The following is an 18,355-nucleotide window of genomic DNA, read 5'->3' as shown; positions in this document are numbered from 1 at the left end:
TCGGACCTCCTTGGCTTCAAATCATCTTCCCTGCACTGTTGCAGAGACAGCCCTGAAAAGCAGCATGGTCAGCATTCAGGAGAACCTGGAGTGAAACCTCCCTCCTAGCCCCGCCATGCTGTGGCAGCCCACAGTACAGGAAATAAACTCTAAAATTTCTTTCTCATGTGGATACAGCAGAAAACATTTGTGAATTTGCAGTGCACCTGTTTCTCTCTTTGCCTCAGCTGGGTTGCACCCCACCCTCTTTGATTCTGAAGCACTAAAGATGAATACATGCTTTTAATGAAATGTGTTTTTAAAATAGCATATTAAGGTGTTAGACCAAAATTCACTCTTTTACTGAGGGCCTCTCTCAGTGAGCTGCTCAGATAACCACCAAAATACCGGCATTACACTTCCTTGCGGACACGCCCCTTTGGGCAGGGTTCCTTGTGTCTTTTTAGAATCATTTTGACCCTTCTTCACCTCCTGTTGTCCTCCTTTGGAATTCTGGATATCCAAGGCAAGTTAAACTTTGCTGGATTACTCCAAAGAGTTTTCTGACGAGTATGTAGGAGTCAGGAACCTGGAGAAAGAGGAAGATGTGTTGTTGTGCAGCTAATTCATTTGGCGCTTCGGCTTGCCTGGCCAACAAACTACCTCAGCAAAGTCCATTCCCAAGCACTATGGATTCTGTAATTTCCTGCATTCAGAAGACAAAAGGTCCAAAGAAGACTCCAGAAGCCAGCTAGGTACTGGTCTCTGAGGATGTGTGAGCAAACTTTGCAGTGACATGCTGCTGGATCCTTGTTTTCAGTGGTCAGACATGGACCAGGGAATGACCCAAAAATCAGATGGGATCAGGAAAAGTGAGAGCTGCAGATGTCTTGTCTCCAGGTTATTGCTCTCTTACTCAGATCCTTCTTTAAGCCTCAGTCCTGTTTGTAACTCCTACAGAATGGAATGTAATACTTGAAAAGTATTGAAAAGTACTATGAGTCTTTCTATCCTTTACCCTTAGCTCCCATTTCCCTCCTGTTTCTCTCTTAGCTGGGACAAGAACTTTCTGCATCATTGTGTCCTGTATAGGCTGAGCACATAGTTGATCAACTTGCCAATAAAGAAAATTATTTATACCATGCACTGGTAAGCTTGGTAATTAAAGACCCATGAAAAGACAAACACCTCTCCCAGAGGTTAATTTAATTGTGGGCTTGTATCAGAAAACGAACAGCTTAGCTGTGTGTCTGTCTGTATCCCTGTCAGTATTGCTAAAATACTTGAGTAGTGAACAGGAAAGAGGCTTGCCAAGAGCACGGGTGCTGTGGAAATCACTGTGCTGTGCAAGTCCCTGGAGTGTATCTCATGAGAATAGCCAGGCCAGGGCTTCCTATCTCCCTGGGCCAGAGGTATATGCTGAAAGGCACAAATTAAAGGACACTTCTCTTTTGAGAAGTGGTACAGGGCTGGAGATGGAAAGGAGGAGAGAAAAAGCAGGAGCAGCAAAGGAAACAAAGATTACGTGGGGTAAAGCAGAACAGAGAGAAAAAATATGGAAAGACATCAGGTGAGAAAGTGAGGGTAGGAAAAATCCAGGAGTGAATCAGATCTCCCTTCTGAGTAGATAGGTATTCCTGTAGTTACAGGGTTTGAAAGTTCAGTGGAAAGAGTAGAACAAAACCACTGTTTTATCCTACCTCAATTTCTGACATGGGTTGGTCTGTATTCCAAAAGGAGCACATGTGGTGGGAGAAAAGAGCTGCTTAGATGCAGATTGAAAAGGAAGTAGGCACTAAGTCATCCCTAGCTCTGCTTCTACTGCTGAGTGATTCCATCCTGATGAGAACCTTAGCTGACTTCTAAGCTATAACATGGGGATAAGGCAGATCAAGCAGACCTTGAGGCAGCTAGAGCCTACGCTAATCTGGATTTATTAATTAAATATTTTCTTGGCTATAAACATTCCCAAAACTAGCTAGAGGTTCAGTTCTGCTGGTGTTGTTGCACCTTCCTAGTTCAAGTGTTACAATGAGCCCAGCTGAAACCAGCATCAGCTCCCAGAGGTTCTGGGTTCTGTGTCAGTGAAGGAGATGATATGGAGTAGGATGTGTGATTCAGGTATTTTTCAGCCACCTCCTGGAATATCTGTGGAAGATTCCTGCTCTCTGGGCTGTCATATATGGCAGTTCTGTGCCAAAATCCCTCTGTGTGACCGATTCCTCCCTGTTTTCTCAGGATCTGGTTTCTTTAGGGACACATGGAAAGGGGCATTTCACCAGTACAGCTGAACAAGGGACATGTGTTAAGTTTGATGTAACCTGTGAGGAGCTGAGGGCCTGCCTCTTGGCTACATTAAGCAGCCAGACCGTGGGGCACCCTCCTGGGAAAACAGTTGTCCCAACTCTCCTGTGTAACCAGAGATAAGCTCTGTGCCTGTTCTTCACTCTCTGGTATCCAAGCAGATGTCAAAGGCTTCAGATAGAGAAACTCAGCCCAGTCCTTAGTTCTAGAAAGGAAGAAGCACTTAAGGACTTGCTTACTATCAGGAGTGCCTGGGGAACTCAAAAGCCTTGAAAGCGTGGCTCTGTCTGTCCCTGGTAGAGAGCTGGCACAGAGGGCAGCAACAGCAATGAGCAGTATCGATCAGCTCAGCACCACCTTTTGCATCTTTTTTCTTTTTCCTAAATTTACACTGGCAAAAGTAAACCTCAACCAATCCCCGCCCTTTTGTCACCAGCCTTCTTACATCTGTTATGTTGGAAAACGAAGTATTGTTGCCTTTGTGCTTCAAGAACACTTTTCTCAGTGAGCAACCAGAACTTAGTGAGCCTTGGGGGTATAGCTCAGGTGGGGAAGGGAGGCAGTGTCACAGGGCAGCTCCCGGGGCTGTGTTCTGCGACCACCCTTGATTTTGGATCCCCAGCACTGAGGTTTGATACTGCAGCAGCACATGTAAGGGCAAGGATTCCCCTGGCTTGTTATTCAGATATTGGTGTCTCAGGTGGGGCCAGAATTTCTGGGGTAGGAAAAGAGATTGCTTTGTGCCTCATGTTCCCCTCTGTAAGGCAGGTACTGGCAGCTCTGACTCTGGAACAGCAGATTTCCATGGCTGCAGGCACTGGGGCAGGCACTGTTGAAAGAAGCCCCATGCTGGGTGCGGTGGGAGGCTGCATGTTTCTGCTTGTTCTGGACTGATGTGTAATTTCTAATCAGAGTCTTATGTTTCTTTACTTAAATTATCACTGACATCGAAACAGTGATTGACTTTGGAGCTGGGCAGTGTCTTACCTGTCTGCTCTCCCTTCCAGAAGGTGTGTTATCTCTGAGTTGCTCCTGATGTCACGTGTGACAGGCAGCCAAGACCCACCTTAAGGAAGGTTTTTGCTGCTGGATAAGCCTCTGAAACTCGGGCAGCTTCCTGGCAGTCCCACACAAGCAGAGCCAGCAGCAGTCGTGTCCCACAAGCTGCTTCACTCCAATTACAGCTGCAGGGTCCCCCCAGGTGCCATCTTACATGGTTAGAGGTGTCTTGACTTCCTCTCACAGCCCCACAGAAGCAAAGCATGTGTTCCAAACTCCACTGAGCAAAGATTTAGCAAGGTAACAGCACGAAGCTGGGGAGCCTGCTAGTGCCAAGCTGTCCAGGCTCCTGTGAAGGAAGGAAACAACTTTGCTGTGTCAACAGCAGTGGACACAGGTGGTGGTGAGCTGCTGCCACCTGCAAGGTCCGGTGTGGCACTGGGGTGGCTGCTATGCTGAGTTTTCTTTAGGGAGCTGACTGGCTCTACTCTGCAAACACCCCCCATGTCTGCAGCTGAGGGCAGGAGGATTGTGAAGGCAGCTCTGCTTGTTGAGGAGAAAATACTCAGGCTTCAATCATGTTCCTATGATCACAGCAGCACCATCTCTGTAGATTTATTGATGCCACCACCCCACCTGTGTGCCATGCTTCATCCCATTTCCCCATGCCCACCTGGTGTTTCACCAAGACTGAGCTGTGAAGTGGGAGTCCTGGCATGTGCCCGGAGCAGGAGCTCACCCTGAAGGGCTCTGTGTCTGAGCCTGGTCCTTCCCCCAGTCTGTCTGATTTCTCCAGGGGATTTTGGTGACCAGCCCCCAGTTCTGGCAGTGCTGTCCCTGTAGCCACGGGCCTGGTGCTGCACGGGGTGACAGCAGCTTCTCTTCCAGTTGGGTTTCTAATGGCAAAGCCAGGGGCTCTGTCCTTCATGAGCCAGTGGCACCTGTGCTGTCCCATTCCCCACCAATCTCCCTTCCTTGCAGGCCCTGGTGTAAAATGCCCTTTCTGACTGGTACTGCTCTGTTGTCACAGAATCATACCATGAGAACACCCACTTGTGAACTGGTTTGGGTTTTTTAAATATCTCTATTTTTTTTAGCCTGATGCTCATAGTGATCTGCAGTATCTGCTGCCTTCAAGTTCCTTGTGGTTTCAGTTTTGGTACAAATGTGTTTAGATTTTAGCAAATTAAAGTTGGGGGGAGGGGGTACAGAGCATCTGATCAATTTGTATTTATTTATTTTAACATTTTACTAAATAAAACACGGTAAAATATCTTGTCTCCTTAGCTGTATGTACCAGGAGGGGACAGTGGGTCCCACAGGCACAGGGGTTGTAGTAGTGCCCATAGCAAGTCCCCAGCCCCAGGAGGGGGTGTCTGAGCATGGCTCTGTGCGAGGGCTGTGGAACGCCCTGGCTCATTTTCTTGGCAGGGAGAAGGGCACTACGTTAGGAGAAATGAATTTTAGCTCCAAAAGGGGCTGTGCTCAGTTCAGACAATCTCCCTGGCTCTGACTCTCTGGGTGCCTCCCAGCTGATGCTGCCCGGCAGAGGGCACATGGAGACCAGCCCAAGCTGGGCTTACTTCCAGGTACCTCCACCCTTGAAGGAACATTTTGGGCTAAAACTGTCTGGGCTAAGAAGGCTAATTATCTGAAAATTATGGTGTACAGCCCTCCTACTACAGGCATACCAGTGCACCTTCCAAAACAACCACAGAGCCTCCTCTCTCTATCGAGGAATCATCTGGAAGAGGCCTGCTCCCTCTCAGCCCTGCTCCACCATGGCTCTAGCAGTGTCTAGATCTGATCTAACCCTCTGATCTTGCTTAGTACAGCAGCAGCACAGTATCAGTGAGCTTGGGCTGTATTAAACAAAAGCTGCCTGCTAGGACTGGTTAGGTGGAGCTGCCCTTGGCTTCACAGTGATGAGCATTGTCTTCACAGCCCTTTCCCAAATAAAGCCTCAACACTTACTCCTGGCAAACCATCCTCGTCCTCCCCCCTGCAGATGCAAGGCTTGTGTCTCGTGGGGCCTCAGAGCTGGCTTTTATTCCCAAGAGTCTCTTAAAGTCAAGGCTCTCAAGGACAAGCTGCAGCACTGCCACATGAAACCACATCTTCTACTTGGGTGTGATTAAACTGACTCTGTGCCTAAGCAGTGATGCCCCAGGCTCCAGCTCAGGGGTGCTGGCTGTGCAGGCAAGCTGCCTGGGTCCCACTGCAACACAGGAACCATCAGCCTTCAGCCCACCTCAGTCAGCACCACCAGCCCTTTCAGAGCCGGCAGGGCATCTGTGTGCCTTGGGCTACTCCTCCATTGCTCTCCTCCTGCTGCCTTCCCTCCAGGGGACACGTGCAGTTTCACAGCAGAAAAAAAATAATAACCAGGCAGTTTTAACAAGAATGTGAAAAAGAATAAAAAAGCTTTAATTTAAAAATTAAATTAAAAAGAGAGAATAAGCAAGAGGCGCTTTTGCCCTTCCCATACCCTGCACTTTCTATGGTTCCTCTTAGCCACTCCCACCATGGACGGAAATCCTCACCCTGTACAGAGCTGGCCTTTGCAGCCCAGAGCAAAGCTAAGAAGAGAACAGTGGAGACTGCAGCAGCAACTGGCCTGGAGAGCCTCCAGGGCCACCAGCAAAATCATCTGAGAAGAATAAAAGATTAAAAATAAAACCCAGAAACCCTAATTACTGAATTCTTATGAGAAAAGTATTAAATAATTTAAATAGTGTGAGGAAAGCAATGCATCCTCTGTGCTCCAGTGTGTGATAGCAGTAGAACAGTGTCCAGTCAAGCTGCTCCCAGCATGGGGTTCCTGCAACAGTGTTCAGCTATGGTCTTGTCCAATGTCAGCCATGTCCCTGATTGTTGATGGCAACAACTGTGCTGCTGAGAGCTGGGGAGGAGCAGGGTGGTCCTCACCGGGAACTTCTCCCAGCTTGTGCTGGCCCATGAAGCTGCTGTTTTGTCCACGGGAATGGTTGGCAGCCGTGCCCCGTGGGGCAATACCAGCACAGGACAGGGTCTGTCAGCAGCATGGCTACTCCATGGGAGGTGCAGGTCCATCCTGGGAGCTCACTGCTGGCGAGAGCAGACACCCCATCCTGGTCTGGGAGCTCATCCTGCTCTGGGTGACGCCCACACCACCTGTATGGGGCCAGCTCCACTGGAGACTGCATCCATACAGATGGGGAATAATAATATTTCCCCCTATTAACCAGCCAGCCTTGATCTGGGTTTGAACCAAGGCTCCAACTATTTGCAGTACTCCCTGGCCACTCCTCCCAGGGTGCTGGGAGACTTCCTCTGAGCCTGCTCCACAAAGGACATAAAGGGTTGCTCTACAACCTCATCTCCAACTCACCAAAGCCCCTGAGGGCTGTGTGGACTGAGCCCTGGGGCCATTGAGCAGAGGCAGAACAGGGTACTGTACAGCTCCCAGATCTCTGGAGGAGCCAGGCCTCAAGGTGAGGTGAGCTAAAAAAGACTGGGAAGCCACATTGGCTAAAAGAAGGAAGGGAGGAGACCCCACCCCTGGCCCCTGGTATGGGGAAGTTCCCCTGTAACACAGGTAACACAGGAAGGCTGGAGCAGCTTGACCTGCAGGCACTGCCTGTTCTTGCAGCTGATGTCTTCCATCTTATCTACAGGCATCCCTTTGGTGGGCTGGAGAGGCTGTGCTGCCGACTCCGTTCCCTCGGGCTGGGCTGCGGCGGTGGGCAGAGGCAGAGGGAGGCCCTGTGCCCTCCCTTCTCCAGTGTGCTGCTTGTACCCCGCAGCCACTGTCCCCAGGCGTCACAGGCTTCTCTCAGCAGTGAGGTATTTGAGTGCAGCAGCCCCGTATCGCCGTGACAGGTCCTGGTGAAACTCCTCCCGCAGTGTCTGGAGGCAGCCCCGGTACCCTGCGCTCAGGCGGAACTTGGAGATGTCGAAGCTGGGAGCGTGGGGCATGTGGATCATGAAGGCATTGGGCAGGACCAGCAGCTCATACTCCTGGGGATAGAGCAGCAGCCCTTACCATCATCGGCTTGGCGGTACCAATGTCACTGCCCAGCCACAGGCCCCCAACACCCAGCGGTGCCAGGAGCCCCTCACCCACCTGTGCATCCAGCTCCATGATGTGGGAGACTTTGTTCCAGCCGAAGCCGACGAACCTCTGGTCATACTTGGGGCAGTCTCGCCTCACTACAACGTAAGGCTCAAAGTCTGGCTGCCATGCCACGCGATAGGGCACGGTGGCCGTCCGCCATTTGGCGTAGTCCGTTGGGGCGTGGCCTTTTGGCCACACGTGGTACCTACGGGGAGAGAGGGAAATGAGAGACTGAGACAGTAGAGGATGCAGGGGGTCTGCTACTCCCCTCTGAGACAGGGGGTGCACAGCCCCAAGCCACAAGGGTACACAGCTGACTTCTGCTTGGATGGTGGGACAGTGCTCGTCCCTACCTGAAGGTGTAGAGGGAGCCCATGTCCAGCATGGAGAGCAGCTCTGCTTTGGATTTGGGAAAGGTTAGACGGTAGTGCAGGGTCTCAAATGCTGGCACGATGAGAGCTGCCTTCCTCTGGGGCAGCTCCAGCTGTTGGATGGAGTTCCTGTGGTAATAGGAAGGGTGTGAGGTCTCCCTGACTGTGAGGCATGGCCACAGCCTCCTTCCTCAGCCCCTCCAGCCTGTCCACTACTCCACACGGGTATTAATGCGTTTTGAGAATTTGCAGTGGTACCACGCAGGGATAGGAGGAGCAGGGGAACCCTCACAGCCACAGCTCCTTCCACATCTGCTGGTGTCTGACAAAAGTAAAGGCAGGACCCCAAGGCTGAACACAAAGGAAACAGCTTCTGCATATTGAGAACTGCTACCCAGGGCATTTCCTGAAAACTCTGGTGCTTGGGGAACCCAGCGGGCTGAGCAAGAGCCAGCTGGAAAAAGCCTTACCTGAGGTAATCGTAGAGGCCATACATGGGCAGGAAGTCGATGTCCGTCAGGAAGACGTACGGCGTCTGCGTGTTGGCCAAGGCCACGTTGCGCAGGAGGTTGATGGGGTAGAATTGCCCCTCCTTGTAGACAATGTGGTAGGCGACGTTGCGGCGGGCACTCAGCACCTCTGAGGCCTGGGCATAGCGCAGGAACTGCTGCGCCTCGGCATCCGACATGTACAGCGCCAGGCTGATGGGGCCTGCCCAGTGCTTGCAGATGGCCTCCAGCATCTGTAACCTGGAGCAGAGGGCACAGCCTGAGCAGCAGACCTGCCCTGCGGCAGCTTCTGAACCAAACCCAGAACTGGGCGCCTCCAGAGAGCCGCAGGCCAGTTCAGGAAGGTGCAGGAAGAACTGATGCTCCCAGCTTGGGGTGTTGTTTCTCACTGCCACATGCTGGTGTGAGAACGATGAAATGAGATTCCCTGGTAGCTCCAAAGCTGTAGAGCCTGCCCAGAGGAGTGGAGGTGGATTCCAACCTCCCACCAGTCCTACTAGCAAGTACCTGTCCATGGAGAGCTGGGCCACGAGGGTGACATCGGTGGGGTTGGGAAGGGGCAGGAACTCATACTGCAGGAAGAACAGGTGGATGCGGTGCTGCATGAGGTGCTGCTGGCGGAAGTCATAGCAGGGATCATCCTCATCCAACTCCTCCAATGCCTGCTGCAACTGCAACACCATGAAGGTGAGGGAGAGTAGGAGCCCCAGGGGAGGTCTCTGCCCACCCAAAGCTCTGGGGCTGGGGGCAGACTCGCAATCAGCCCTACCTGGTCCCTGGGTGGGCTGGGAAGACTGGCACAGCCAAAAAGCTCCCTGCGCAGCAGGTTCCCATCATACTCCAAGAAGGTCAGGTAGAGGTTACGGAAGAACTCCACATGCTTGTTTTTCACCCGCAACTTCTTGGGCGAGTTCCAGTGGATCACCTGAGCAGTAGTATGTCACCCCATGTAAGGGAAGTCAGCAGCACCAGGCTCCCCAAGCCCTCAGACCCCATGCTGACTCCCGTGGACTTCCAGTGCCTGCATGGTCCTTCAGGCCCTCCCCAGTCTCAAAAGCGGCAACCCCACCTACCTTGAGATCTGAGAGCTCAGTGTAGCACTGCTCTGAGCGGGTGTGATCAGAGAGCTGCACATTCCAGAAGCAGGGAAGCCGGTACACCAAGGATGGGTCCTGCTTGATCACCGCATTGAAGATATCCTAGCAGAGAGAAAGGTGAGTGCATGGGTGGCGAGGAAGATCCCCTGTGCGTGCAGTGCTATGGGAATGCAGAAGGACCAACCTGTCTCAGAGGAAGGACAGTTACCTGATCAGCCAGCGAGGTGGAGAGCATGCTCATGAGCTCCCGCTCTGCTGTCAGCCGCCACATCTGCTCCCAGCCCAGGCGACGCAGGCGGTCCAGCAGGAGCAGGATCACCCCTGAGTGCCAGGGGAGAGGGCACTGGGTCACTGAGAGAGCACCCAGACACTACAGAGCTGAGGCACAGCTGCCTGTATGCCTTCAGCCCTTGGGACATGCCACTTCTCTGTGCCTACCCACAACCCTGGGATGCTGTAGCAGTTCTCTTGTACCCACCACTTTCCTACCTTACCTCAGCCTCTCCCAGTCTCCCTGTGCCAAGTACCACCTCAGCTGCATGTGCCATGAGGCTGCATCTGCCACCCTGGCAGCCCACACTCACCTGTGTTGAAGCCACGTCCCAGGGCTGGCCATGGTTTGTGGTTTTTCCACAGGTTGCCTAAGTACCAGTCACTTTGGTTCTCCACCAGCCCAATCACCTGCTTTTCTGAGAAAACAGAGGGACATGGGTGCAGCTCATCTTGCTGCTGGTTCAGAGGGCCCAAGCAAAACCACTCTGCTGGTGCTGTGGCAGGCAGGCACTGCCACCCTGAGCCCAACATCCAAGGCCCTGCCCGGGCCCCAGGGGCACCCTGTCCTCACCAGAAAACTTTCCGAAGACAGCCCAGAGCTCTGCAATGTCGGTAGCAAAGGTGATGTCCGTGTCCAAGACAATGACCTTGGAGAGGTCGGATGGTAGTGCCTTGGTAAGTGTCAGCTTCATCAGCCCATAGATGCCAGAGTAGTGCTTGTTGGGGATCCATGATACCTCTGGCTGCAAGGCAACACACCTCAGGGCTGGGCATGGCCATGCCCCTTCCCCTGCCCAGGCACGACGGCTGCGTGTCCCAGAACCCCATGCAGAGGAGGCCAAGGGCACGCAGAGCTCTGGAGCCAGCTGAGCCTGAAGCATTTCCTCCAGCCACCAGAACCCCCACCTGGACCTTAGTATCTCACTGGGGCACTCAGTTCTGCCACAGAGGCACTGCTACTGCAAGGCACCTCCCCACCCCACCAGTACTGGCCTTGTGCTCCCCTCTCAGCAGCACTAGCAACAAGCCCAGAAAGAGGAGGGAGTGAGCCAGGCATCAGCAAGTAAAAATCAATCACCCTCCATCCACTCATCCCTCCTCTAAGCATTGTCTTGGGACAGGGTAAAGGGAGGGCAAGCACCTGCCTTCAAGTCATCAGCATTGTAGAAGCTGACGTGGACGGAAGGCACCATCCAGGACTGGAAGAGCGTCTGGAGGATCTGGTGGGCCACCGAATCCGTGATGAAGTGAAAGTGTAGGGGGTTTTTCCTGCCAAGGGCAAGCACAGCAACATTCACAGCAGAATGAAAAGGACATAGTTCGCCATCCCACTCATGGAACAGACATCAGCTGAGGGGGCAAATGGAAAAAAAAACCCTCTGGGAGAAACAAATTCCACTCTGTCCCTCTAAACAGTGGCACAAGGGGTAGGGAGAGGTCCTAGAGCCCCTCTTCTGCAGCACTGCCCCGCTGCAGCCTGCAGCAGCTCATCTGAGAACCCCAACTAGCAGGCTTCTGGCACAACAATGTCCCCATTACCTGTGGAAGAGGATGGATTTCACCAGGGTGACCACGTCCCGGCTCGCGTTGTGCCCAGCACACACAATCGCGACGTGAAGGAGCTGCCCAAAGACAAATGTGCCTTTTTGAGAATGGACACCCCCTCCTTGCAGGGGCTGTCAGCTCCTGCCTGGGACCACACTACAGGAAGAAGCTTCAAAACCCAACCTTTCCCATGCAGAAGGAGCCCCAAAGAGAGATGGGAGTTCCCTAACTCAGAAGCAGGGAGCAGGAGTCTTGCTGCCACTCCTCCTGTCTGGTCTCCTTCTCTGGAGAAGGAAAATACCCTCACCCTCTGACCACCATGGAGAGCCAGGATGAGGCCCCAGCATGGCCAGAGCACAGGGAGAGCAGTGCCAGGTGAGTTGCTCATATATTCATTCTTCACAGGGTCCCAGCCTCCCACGCAACATTCCCTATCCACAATGCCACTGTGCTGGTGCCATCACCCACCTCACACTTGTGCACTGTCCGCTGCTTGGGGCAAGCTGTGTGGTTGCTCTTCTCACCCCCAGGGGGGTCTCTGTCCTCAGCAGAAGCCCCCCACTGCGGGCTGCCGTCGCTGCCCTCCACCTGGGCCTGGCCAAGCTGCAGCCGGAGCTGCTGATTCTCCTCCTCCACCCTGCGCACACGTGAGGCCAGCGCCTCCCGCTCCACATCCCGGCTCGGCTGCTCGCCCAGACAGGGTGACAGCAGGAGGAAGCGGCCATCTGTGGAAGAGATACGGGCATGCCAAGGCTATGGCAAGGCCAGGAGAGCCCAGGTGTGAATGCTGGGGCAGACCCACAACTGAGAGGTCCCAGCACGCCTCACAAGGGCCCAGCCAACATCTCAGCTCTGTTCTCCTGATCTCCAGAGATGTCCCTGGAGATGTCCTGAAGTCAGATACACCTTTAGTGACTTGCATAGCCAGAGCACTGCCCGCCCTCTATTGTGGACTGCCCCTTGATCTGAGGAGGATGAGAAGGACTCACTCACATTCGAGGCTTCCCACAAAGAGATAGAGCCAGGAGAGGAGAATGGCCAGGGTCACTGTGGCGAGTAGCAACTTCAGCTTCATGCGCCAGGAGCGCAACATGATGTGCTGGCAGGACATGGGCCACAAGGATCAGGTGGGCAACCCGAGTCCGGTTGGCCCTGGCATCCTAGAGCCTGTGAGGGACAGGGGAAAAGAGAGAGATCTCACCAGTAGCCCTCACCCAGGTGTGCCAAAATCTCCCCAGCAGGACATCCTCCATCACCTGCTCCCTCCAAAACAGTACCTGGGCAACTGAAGCAGCAAAACAGACACCCACTGCCTCTCCAGACAGCACACTCCTCCCCATGATGGAACATTTACCCCCCCAAGACTTGTCCCACCATCCGGACTGGACTGCAGAGCCTGTGGTGGGGGGGGAGGGGGTGGGAATCTCAAACATGGAGAGGAATGGGGATAGGAAGGAGGCTTCCAAGAGATTTTACCCCAGCTTTGTGCCTTGCTCCCTGCCATCCCACAGGCCTAGGGCTCACAGAGGAGGGGAGAGGTAATAATGCTAAGAGGCCCTCCCGAGCTGTGCGGCGGGTCCCGCAGCCTGCCTGTGGGAGGGGCGAGGTCCCTCCCCCGGCGCCTCGGCCGGAGCGCGGCCCACGCAGGGCCTGGGGGCTCGGGAAACTCCCGCACTCAAGCGCCGCCGCCCGCACACTTCGATGGGGAAACCCCAAACACTTCGGTGAAAGCCGCTCCCCGGCCGCAATAGAGCACCGGGCGGCCGGGGCAGCCTCCTGACCCCGCCGCGGCTCTGCCACGCGTGTTACATGAAAGCCGGCGCTTTCATTCCTCTGCGCCGGCGGGACGCTCCCCCGACGGGCAGAACCCTGCTCCCGCCCGGGACCCCGCGGGGCCAGGAGCCCGGGGAGGCAAAAACCTCGCGGGGAAGGAGACCCCTGCCCCCCGCCGCAGCCTGCCCTCGCTCTTGCACCCCTGCCCGCGGCTCCGCGCCCTCGGCGCAGCAACATCTGGACAACAAAAGCTGCCCTCGGGCTGAATGGGCCGGATTAGGGTCTGCTCCCCCTGCACACACCCCGCTGGAGCCCATTGATGTGCAGATGCCCGTGGGGCCGCGGGGGCTGGAGCCTAGCAGAACACATACCGCCGCCCCCGGCCCTCCCCGCGGCCCCTGGGGCCGGGTGCAAGCTCCAGCCCGCTGGAGGAATTGCAGACGGATAGCCTCATCCACTCTCAATGAAGGATACCCAGGTTCCAGAAGGGCTGGGGCATGGCCAGCCCGAGGGAGCATGGCCACGCCAGCCCACTGGAGATACAGCTGAGCTCCCGTGGCAGTAGGCACGGCCCCAGAGAGCTGCACCCCTTTTCCTGGCAGAGAAGGTGTCTACTGGCATCACAGCTTCCTGCAAGCCAGGCCCGGGCTTGACCTGCTTTTGTGCTCTACAGAGCAGGCCAAGCACAGGCATGGCAGGGAACGGGGAGCTGACACATGGAACACACCAGGCCCAGGCACCCCTTCTCCCTGCCACAGCCACGGGCCATGCTGGACATAGCGAGATCTCCACGTGCTGCTGCCAGCCTGTCTCCCACATGCCGAGGTTCACACAAAGTTGGAGGGCTGTTCAGGCCAGGCTGGAGGGGAATGGAAGGGGGGCATGGTGAGGAAAGGCCAAGGAAGTCAGCAGCACCCAGGGGAGGCTGAGGGGCAGGGAAGCAACTTTAGCACAAACAAAGGAGAGAGAAGGTGATGGCACACAGCAGCACCCGTCCTACTCCCACTTGCCCCCATGGCCCCTCATTGCAGGAAAGGTACTCCGTTGTCCCCGGCCTGCATGGGAACACACTACTAGGATGGCAATTCTGCAGGACCAGATGGGACCAGCAGGAACTCAGTTTTCACAGCCTCTCCCAGAGGCACTCAAGGATCCATCCATCCCCACCTCATAACACCCCCACCCCTCCGGCCACCCCTTGTCCTGCTCCTCACCTGGCTGCTTGCCTTCCCCCCAGGCGCTGATTTCCTTACCTGCCTCTCGCCTCCTCCTTCCCTGGCGCCTCCCAAGCCGGCTGGCAGCCCACTGCTACTGCTCCCTCCCAGGGCTGCCGTTCCCTGTCCTCCCTTTACTCCTCCCTTCTAGATCTGACACTTTCCCCCTCCTCCCCGCTCTCAAACCCAAGCTCCCCCCGCACACCCCGCCAGCCCCCCCTTTCAGAGGAAGAAAGAACAAACAAAACAAGAGATTAAATTTGCTTTCTACGCGAGAGCCCCCAGCACCAGGGGGCCAGGGGCGCAGAGTTGCCCAAAGTAAATTGGGAGGAATTCATCCTCCTTCCAGCTCCCTTCTTACTCCCAGGCCTCAATATCCCTCCTTCACAGTGAAAAAAGGAAGCATCAGGATTATCTACCCCCTTCCTAGCACCTGCTTCCTCCTTTATTGTGGCAGGTGGAGAAGACTTTGTCCTCACTGAGAGATCTTTGGGGCCCTTGGGATGGCAGCAGAGCCCACCTGTTCTCCCCATGACTGGGAAAGAGCGGCTCCACGGCCTACCCAGGATGTAAATATGGTGAGAGTGGGATGCAGACCTTGCTGCTACCCAGAGAGGAGATATTGGCCACCATCAGAGTAACTGCCCATCAACTTAGCAGAGTGCAAGCCCCAGCGTGGATCTGAAAGGGAAGGAACTGTTCCCCTGCTGTCTCATCCTTGCTCTGGCTCAGAAGAGCAGGGTTCACTGAAAGGGTGCAGTGTACAACCAGACCTGCCCAGTGTACCAGGAGTGAGCAGGATGGTGGAAGGCGGAGCAGGAGGCCGGGGCTGGGAATGCTAACTATGCAGAGAGGCTCTACCTGCAGCTCCCCCCGTCCCCACCGCGCCGGCCCCGGGGCTGGAGCAGAAGAAGCCCTTACCGGGGGTGGCCAGTACCGCGGGCGTGTGGAGGGGGCCGGGTGCGGTGAGAGAAGGCCAGGAGCGGCAGCAGGCAGAGGATTAGGATGCGGAGCGCCTGCACAGCACTGCGATGCAATGTAAATTGCCCCCACCCCAGAGCCCCGCGTGAGGTGAGGCGAGGCGCGGCGCGCCCCGGCCTGCCCGCGCAGCCACAGCAGCACCCAGATGGCTGCCCTGGGAGGCACGCTTACCTGCCGGCTCGGGCAGCTCCTGCTTGCCCTTGCAGAGCCCCGGTACAACAGGCAGCGGCTCCTCAGCAGCGCCCTTCAGCCCAGCCCTGCCCCGGCAGGGAGAGGAAACGCCCGGGGCTGCCCTGCTGCTCCTCTGAGCCAGCGGCTCCCCAGGGCAGGGGCCCTTCCTTCCCTTTGCTCCCCCAGCCGCCCCGGGCACTTGTTCAGCTCCCGGAACCGTCCTGCCCCTGCCCCACGGTATCCATCATGTGCTCCAGCTGAGGCGGTGGCACGCAGGGCTTACCCGTGCTTTGGGAGCAGTCCAGACCTCCTGCAGCCCACTGCCAACAGCACCGCTTCAGCAGAGGAAACTGCCTCGTGCTCCAGCTGACCTCCACAGCCTCTCCACACGCTTGTCCTGGCCACCATACCTTGCTTGCTCCCAGCACCGAGAGCGAGTGCTTTGAGACCCAGCCAGGGCAGGAACAGGTAGGCTGCTGGGGAGCACAGGCACAGCAGGGGCATTTTTGGGGTGTTCACAGGGGTGAAGATGACAAACCAGAAGGCAGCTACACAGCTTCTCCTCCTCATTCCTCTGAAACATTAGAGGCACAGCAAGCGGAGGGCAAGGCTGGAAGCAGCTCCTTGGCAAGGGGCACAGCAGGTACCAGCAGCCATGGCACAACACGTAAAGCTCCCGGCTCTACCCGTCCCTGCAGTCACGGCATGGGGCCTCTCCACCCTCCCTCCTCAGTCTCCTTGCTCACCAGACAAGCGCAGCCAGCAGTAAGACGAGAGGTTTCCCAATACTGCCGGCTTCCAACCCCAGCGCGGGTGCGGTGCAGAAGTGCTGTTCACAGCAGGTTATCCTCCCTCCCCCACATTCTTCCCAGGAGCAAGCACCTCCTGCTTCAGCAGGGATCGGGGGATACAGCCACTGGGAAAAAGGCACCCCTGTCCCCTCTCTAGCTGGAAGAAGCTGACCAGGGTGGATACCAGGGAAGGGGCAGGCAGGACCCAGGTCTTGTCTCATGCCTGGGACACCCTGCCTCCCGTAACAACAGGGCAATGGCCAGGGGACAGGGAATGTCATGCCAGCAGAGCTGGGCAGCTGCACAAACACCAGTGCATGCTCACACCAACCTCTGAGGCGTGGGCAGGAGCCCAAAGCTGGCTCAATGCCGGCCACCCTTCCACGCACAAGCAACCTTCATTCCTGGGAAAGTACAGCCACTTTGCTTGCCCCAGGCTCCCCCTGAGAGCTGCCTATGTGCTGGCACTCTGCTCTTCCAAGATCCACTCTTTTGCAGGAAATTCCCTTTTCTTTGTAGGCCCCATCACTCAGCCTGAATGGCCTTTACTCTCTACGGCTCAGTAATAATCAGGTGAGCAGTTAATGTTTAGGGAGAGCTAGCAGTGGAAATTTTGCCATCACATTACCATGTTTTCTCCAGCCCTGAAAACACAGAGGGGAGCAGCTCTGTTTTCCCTCAACATCACATTTGGCTTCATGGCTCATGATAGGGTGGGTGTCTCAGCCTGTTGTCTCTTCTAGAGCTAATGTGAATCTACAGAGGGACAGTGAGGCACAACTACACTATCTGTGGGTACCAAGCCAGAGGACTGAAGAGGTAGCCTGGCTGTTCCCAGTAAAGAGCTGCAGGGCAGCCAGGAGAGGAGTGATTTCATGGAGCTATGGTGCCTGTTGTCTTACCTAGGTGTAGGTGACACAAACTGCAAATTCTTCTCCCAGGTCTCATTTCTGGAAGAGTGACAGTTTAGCTGACCTGCTTAGACTGCCTCAGTAGAAGCCCAACACAACAGCTTCCCAGATTTGCAGAAGGTGAGAAAGGGCCCAAAAGCTGCGACAAGAGTTGCACAGCCAGACTGGCAACTCAGAAAAGGCACCACACTTTGAAGAGAGGCAACCGGGGACAATCACTTTTGCTCTTACAAAGAGGGAGGGGACAGGCTGGTTCCTCATTCAGCAGATCACCTTTAAAGTGTGTATTGCAGCACCCATCTGACGAAGTGCCTTATGATTCAGGGTCACCTCCCTGTCCTGCTCCCCATGCCTGAAATGCTGCCGCTTGAGGGGGGCTGTGCCATCTGGCAGATACCACACAGGCAGTGCAGAGCAGGGTAGCTGCAGGAATTTACAGAGGCGGAATGGAATTTGGCCAGGAGAGCAAGATTAAAACCCCATGCTCCGGATTACCATGCCATCCCTCTCTCCCCAGTCTTATGATAAGCAAACCCTAAGTGAGAGTTTCACCTTTGTATTTCCCTGGAAAGAGCAACCTCTGGCAAAAGAGTCACCTTGTTCTAGAGGTGGGATTCAGCAGCACTCACAGAGTTGGATACCAACACATTCTATAAAAGGAGGAAGCATCCTCATCTCTCCACTGCTCCCAGACACCACCAAGCTGCTGAGAAAATCCTGGAAAGGATCCTCCTGGAACAACAGACAGCTGTGCCTCAGGTACAGCTCAGTCTCAAACATCAAGCTCTTCTCAGGCCCATAAGATTACCACACACACAATTCTGCCGCTCTGAGTTCAGTTTTTTATTCTGCAGAGGTCACACTGAAAAGCCATCTTCTTCTCTGGCAGAACCACAGCACTTGGGGAAGAGGAGCTAAAAGTCTCTGAAGGGTGTTGAAGCTCCAAGCTTTGCTGAAGCAGAGACTCTTGTCACCATACTGTTTCCTTGTTTCCAGAGGAAACCCAGCAAGCTCAGGCTGGGACTGACAACTGACAGGAATGCCTTGCTGCTTACCTCTTCATGTCTGAAACCCAGGAATGTGTTAGGGAAGCAGCTCCTCTTGGCGGGGACTTTGATCACAAGGCCCTGCTAGACACAGTCTACTTTTGCAGGTCAGTCTCCCTGCCTGCACCCAGACACTGGGTTCAGCTGCCCGGCAGAGCGTCAGCCACAGAGGGCATGCAGGGCACACGTGGGGAGAGCAGTGCCACAGCAGAATGTGCAAGCTGGGCAGCTGCATTTTGCCACAACTCTCAGGCAAATAAAGGGGGCCCACCCAGACAGCAACACAGTCCCCAAG

General features: G+C 55.2%; 1 protein-coding gene across 4 annotated transcripts in view; it reads right to left on the bottom strand.

The window, feature by feature from the left end:
* Positions 1-5,688: 5,688 nt before the first annotated feature.
* Positions 5,689-18,355, bottom strand: part of LARGE2 (LARGE xylosyl- and glucuronyltransferase 2) — a 23,837-nt gene continuing 11,170 nt past the window's right edge. For 3 of the 4 annotated variants that reach the window (XM_053944579.1, XM_053944580.1, XM_053944581.1), the window contains exons 3-16: positions 12,167-12,340; positions 11,642-11,898; positions 11,168-11,250; positions 10,770-10,897; positions 10,200-10,367; positions 9,940-10,044; positions 9,564-9,676; positions 9,332-9,457; positions 9,028-9,183; positions 8,766-8,929; positions 8,220-8,498; positions 7,732-7,878; positions 7,388-7,583; positions 5,689-7,281 (exon numbers count right to left, since the gene is read on the bottom strand). In XM_053944579.1, coding sequence (XP_053800554.1) covers positions 7,084-7,281; positions 7,388-7,583; positions 7,732-7,878; positions 8,220-8,498; positions 8,766-8,929; positions 9,028-9,183; positions 9,332-9,457; positions 9,564-9,676; positions 9,940-10,044; positions 10,200-10,367; positions 10,770-10,897; positions 11,168-11,250; positions 11,642-11,898; positions 12,167-12,284 — 2,238 coding nt within the window. In that variant the 5' untranslated portion in view covers positions 12,285-12,340 and the 3' untranslated portion in view covers positions 5,689-7,083. Of the gene's footprint in view, positions 7,282-7,387; positions 7,584-7,731; positions 7,879-8,219; positions 8,499-8,765; positions 8,930-9,027; positions 9,184-9,331; positions 9,458-9,563; positions 9,677-9,939; positions 10,045-10,199; positions 10,368-10,769; positions 10,898-11,167; positions 11,251-11,641; positions 11,899-12,166; positions 12,341-15,595; positions 15,620-18,355 lie in introns of those variants that run through there. The other variant, XM_053944582.1, reaches the window with a different exon arrangement.

Source organism: Vidua chalybeata, chromosome 6 (assembly GCF_026979565.1).
Source record: "Vidua chalybeata isolate OUT-0048 chromosome 6, bVidCha1 merged haplotype, whole genome shotgun sequence".
Classification (NCBI taxonomy): domain Eukaryota; kingdom Metazoa; phylum Chordata; class Aves; order Passeriformes; family Viduidae; genus Vidua; species Vidua chalybeata.
This window is presented reverse-complemented; position numbering and strand designations above follow the sequence as displayed.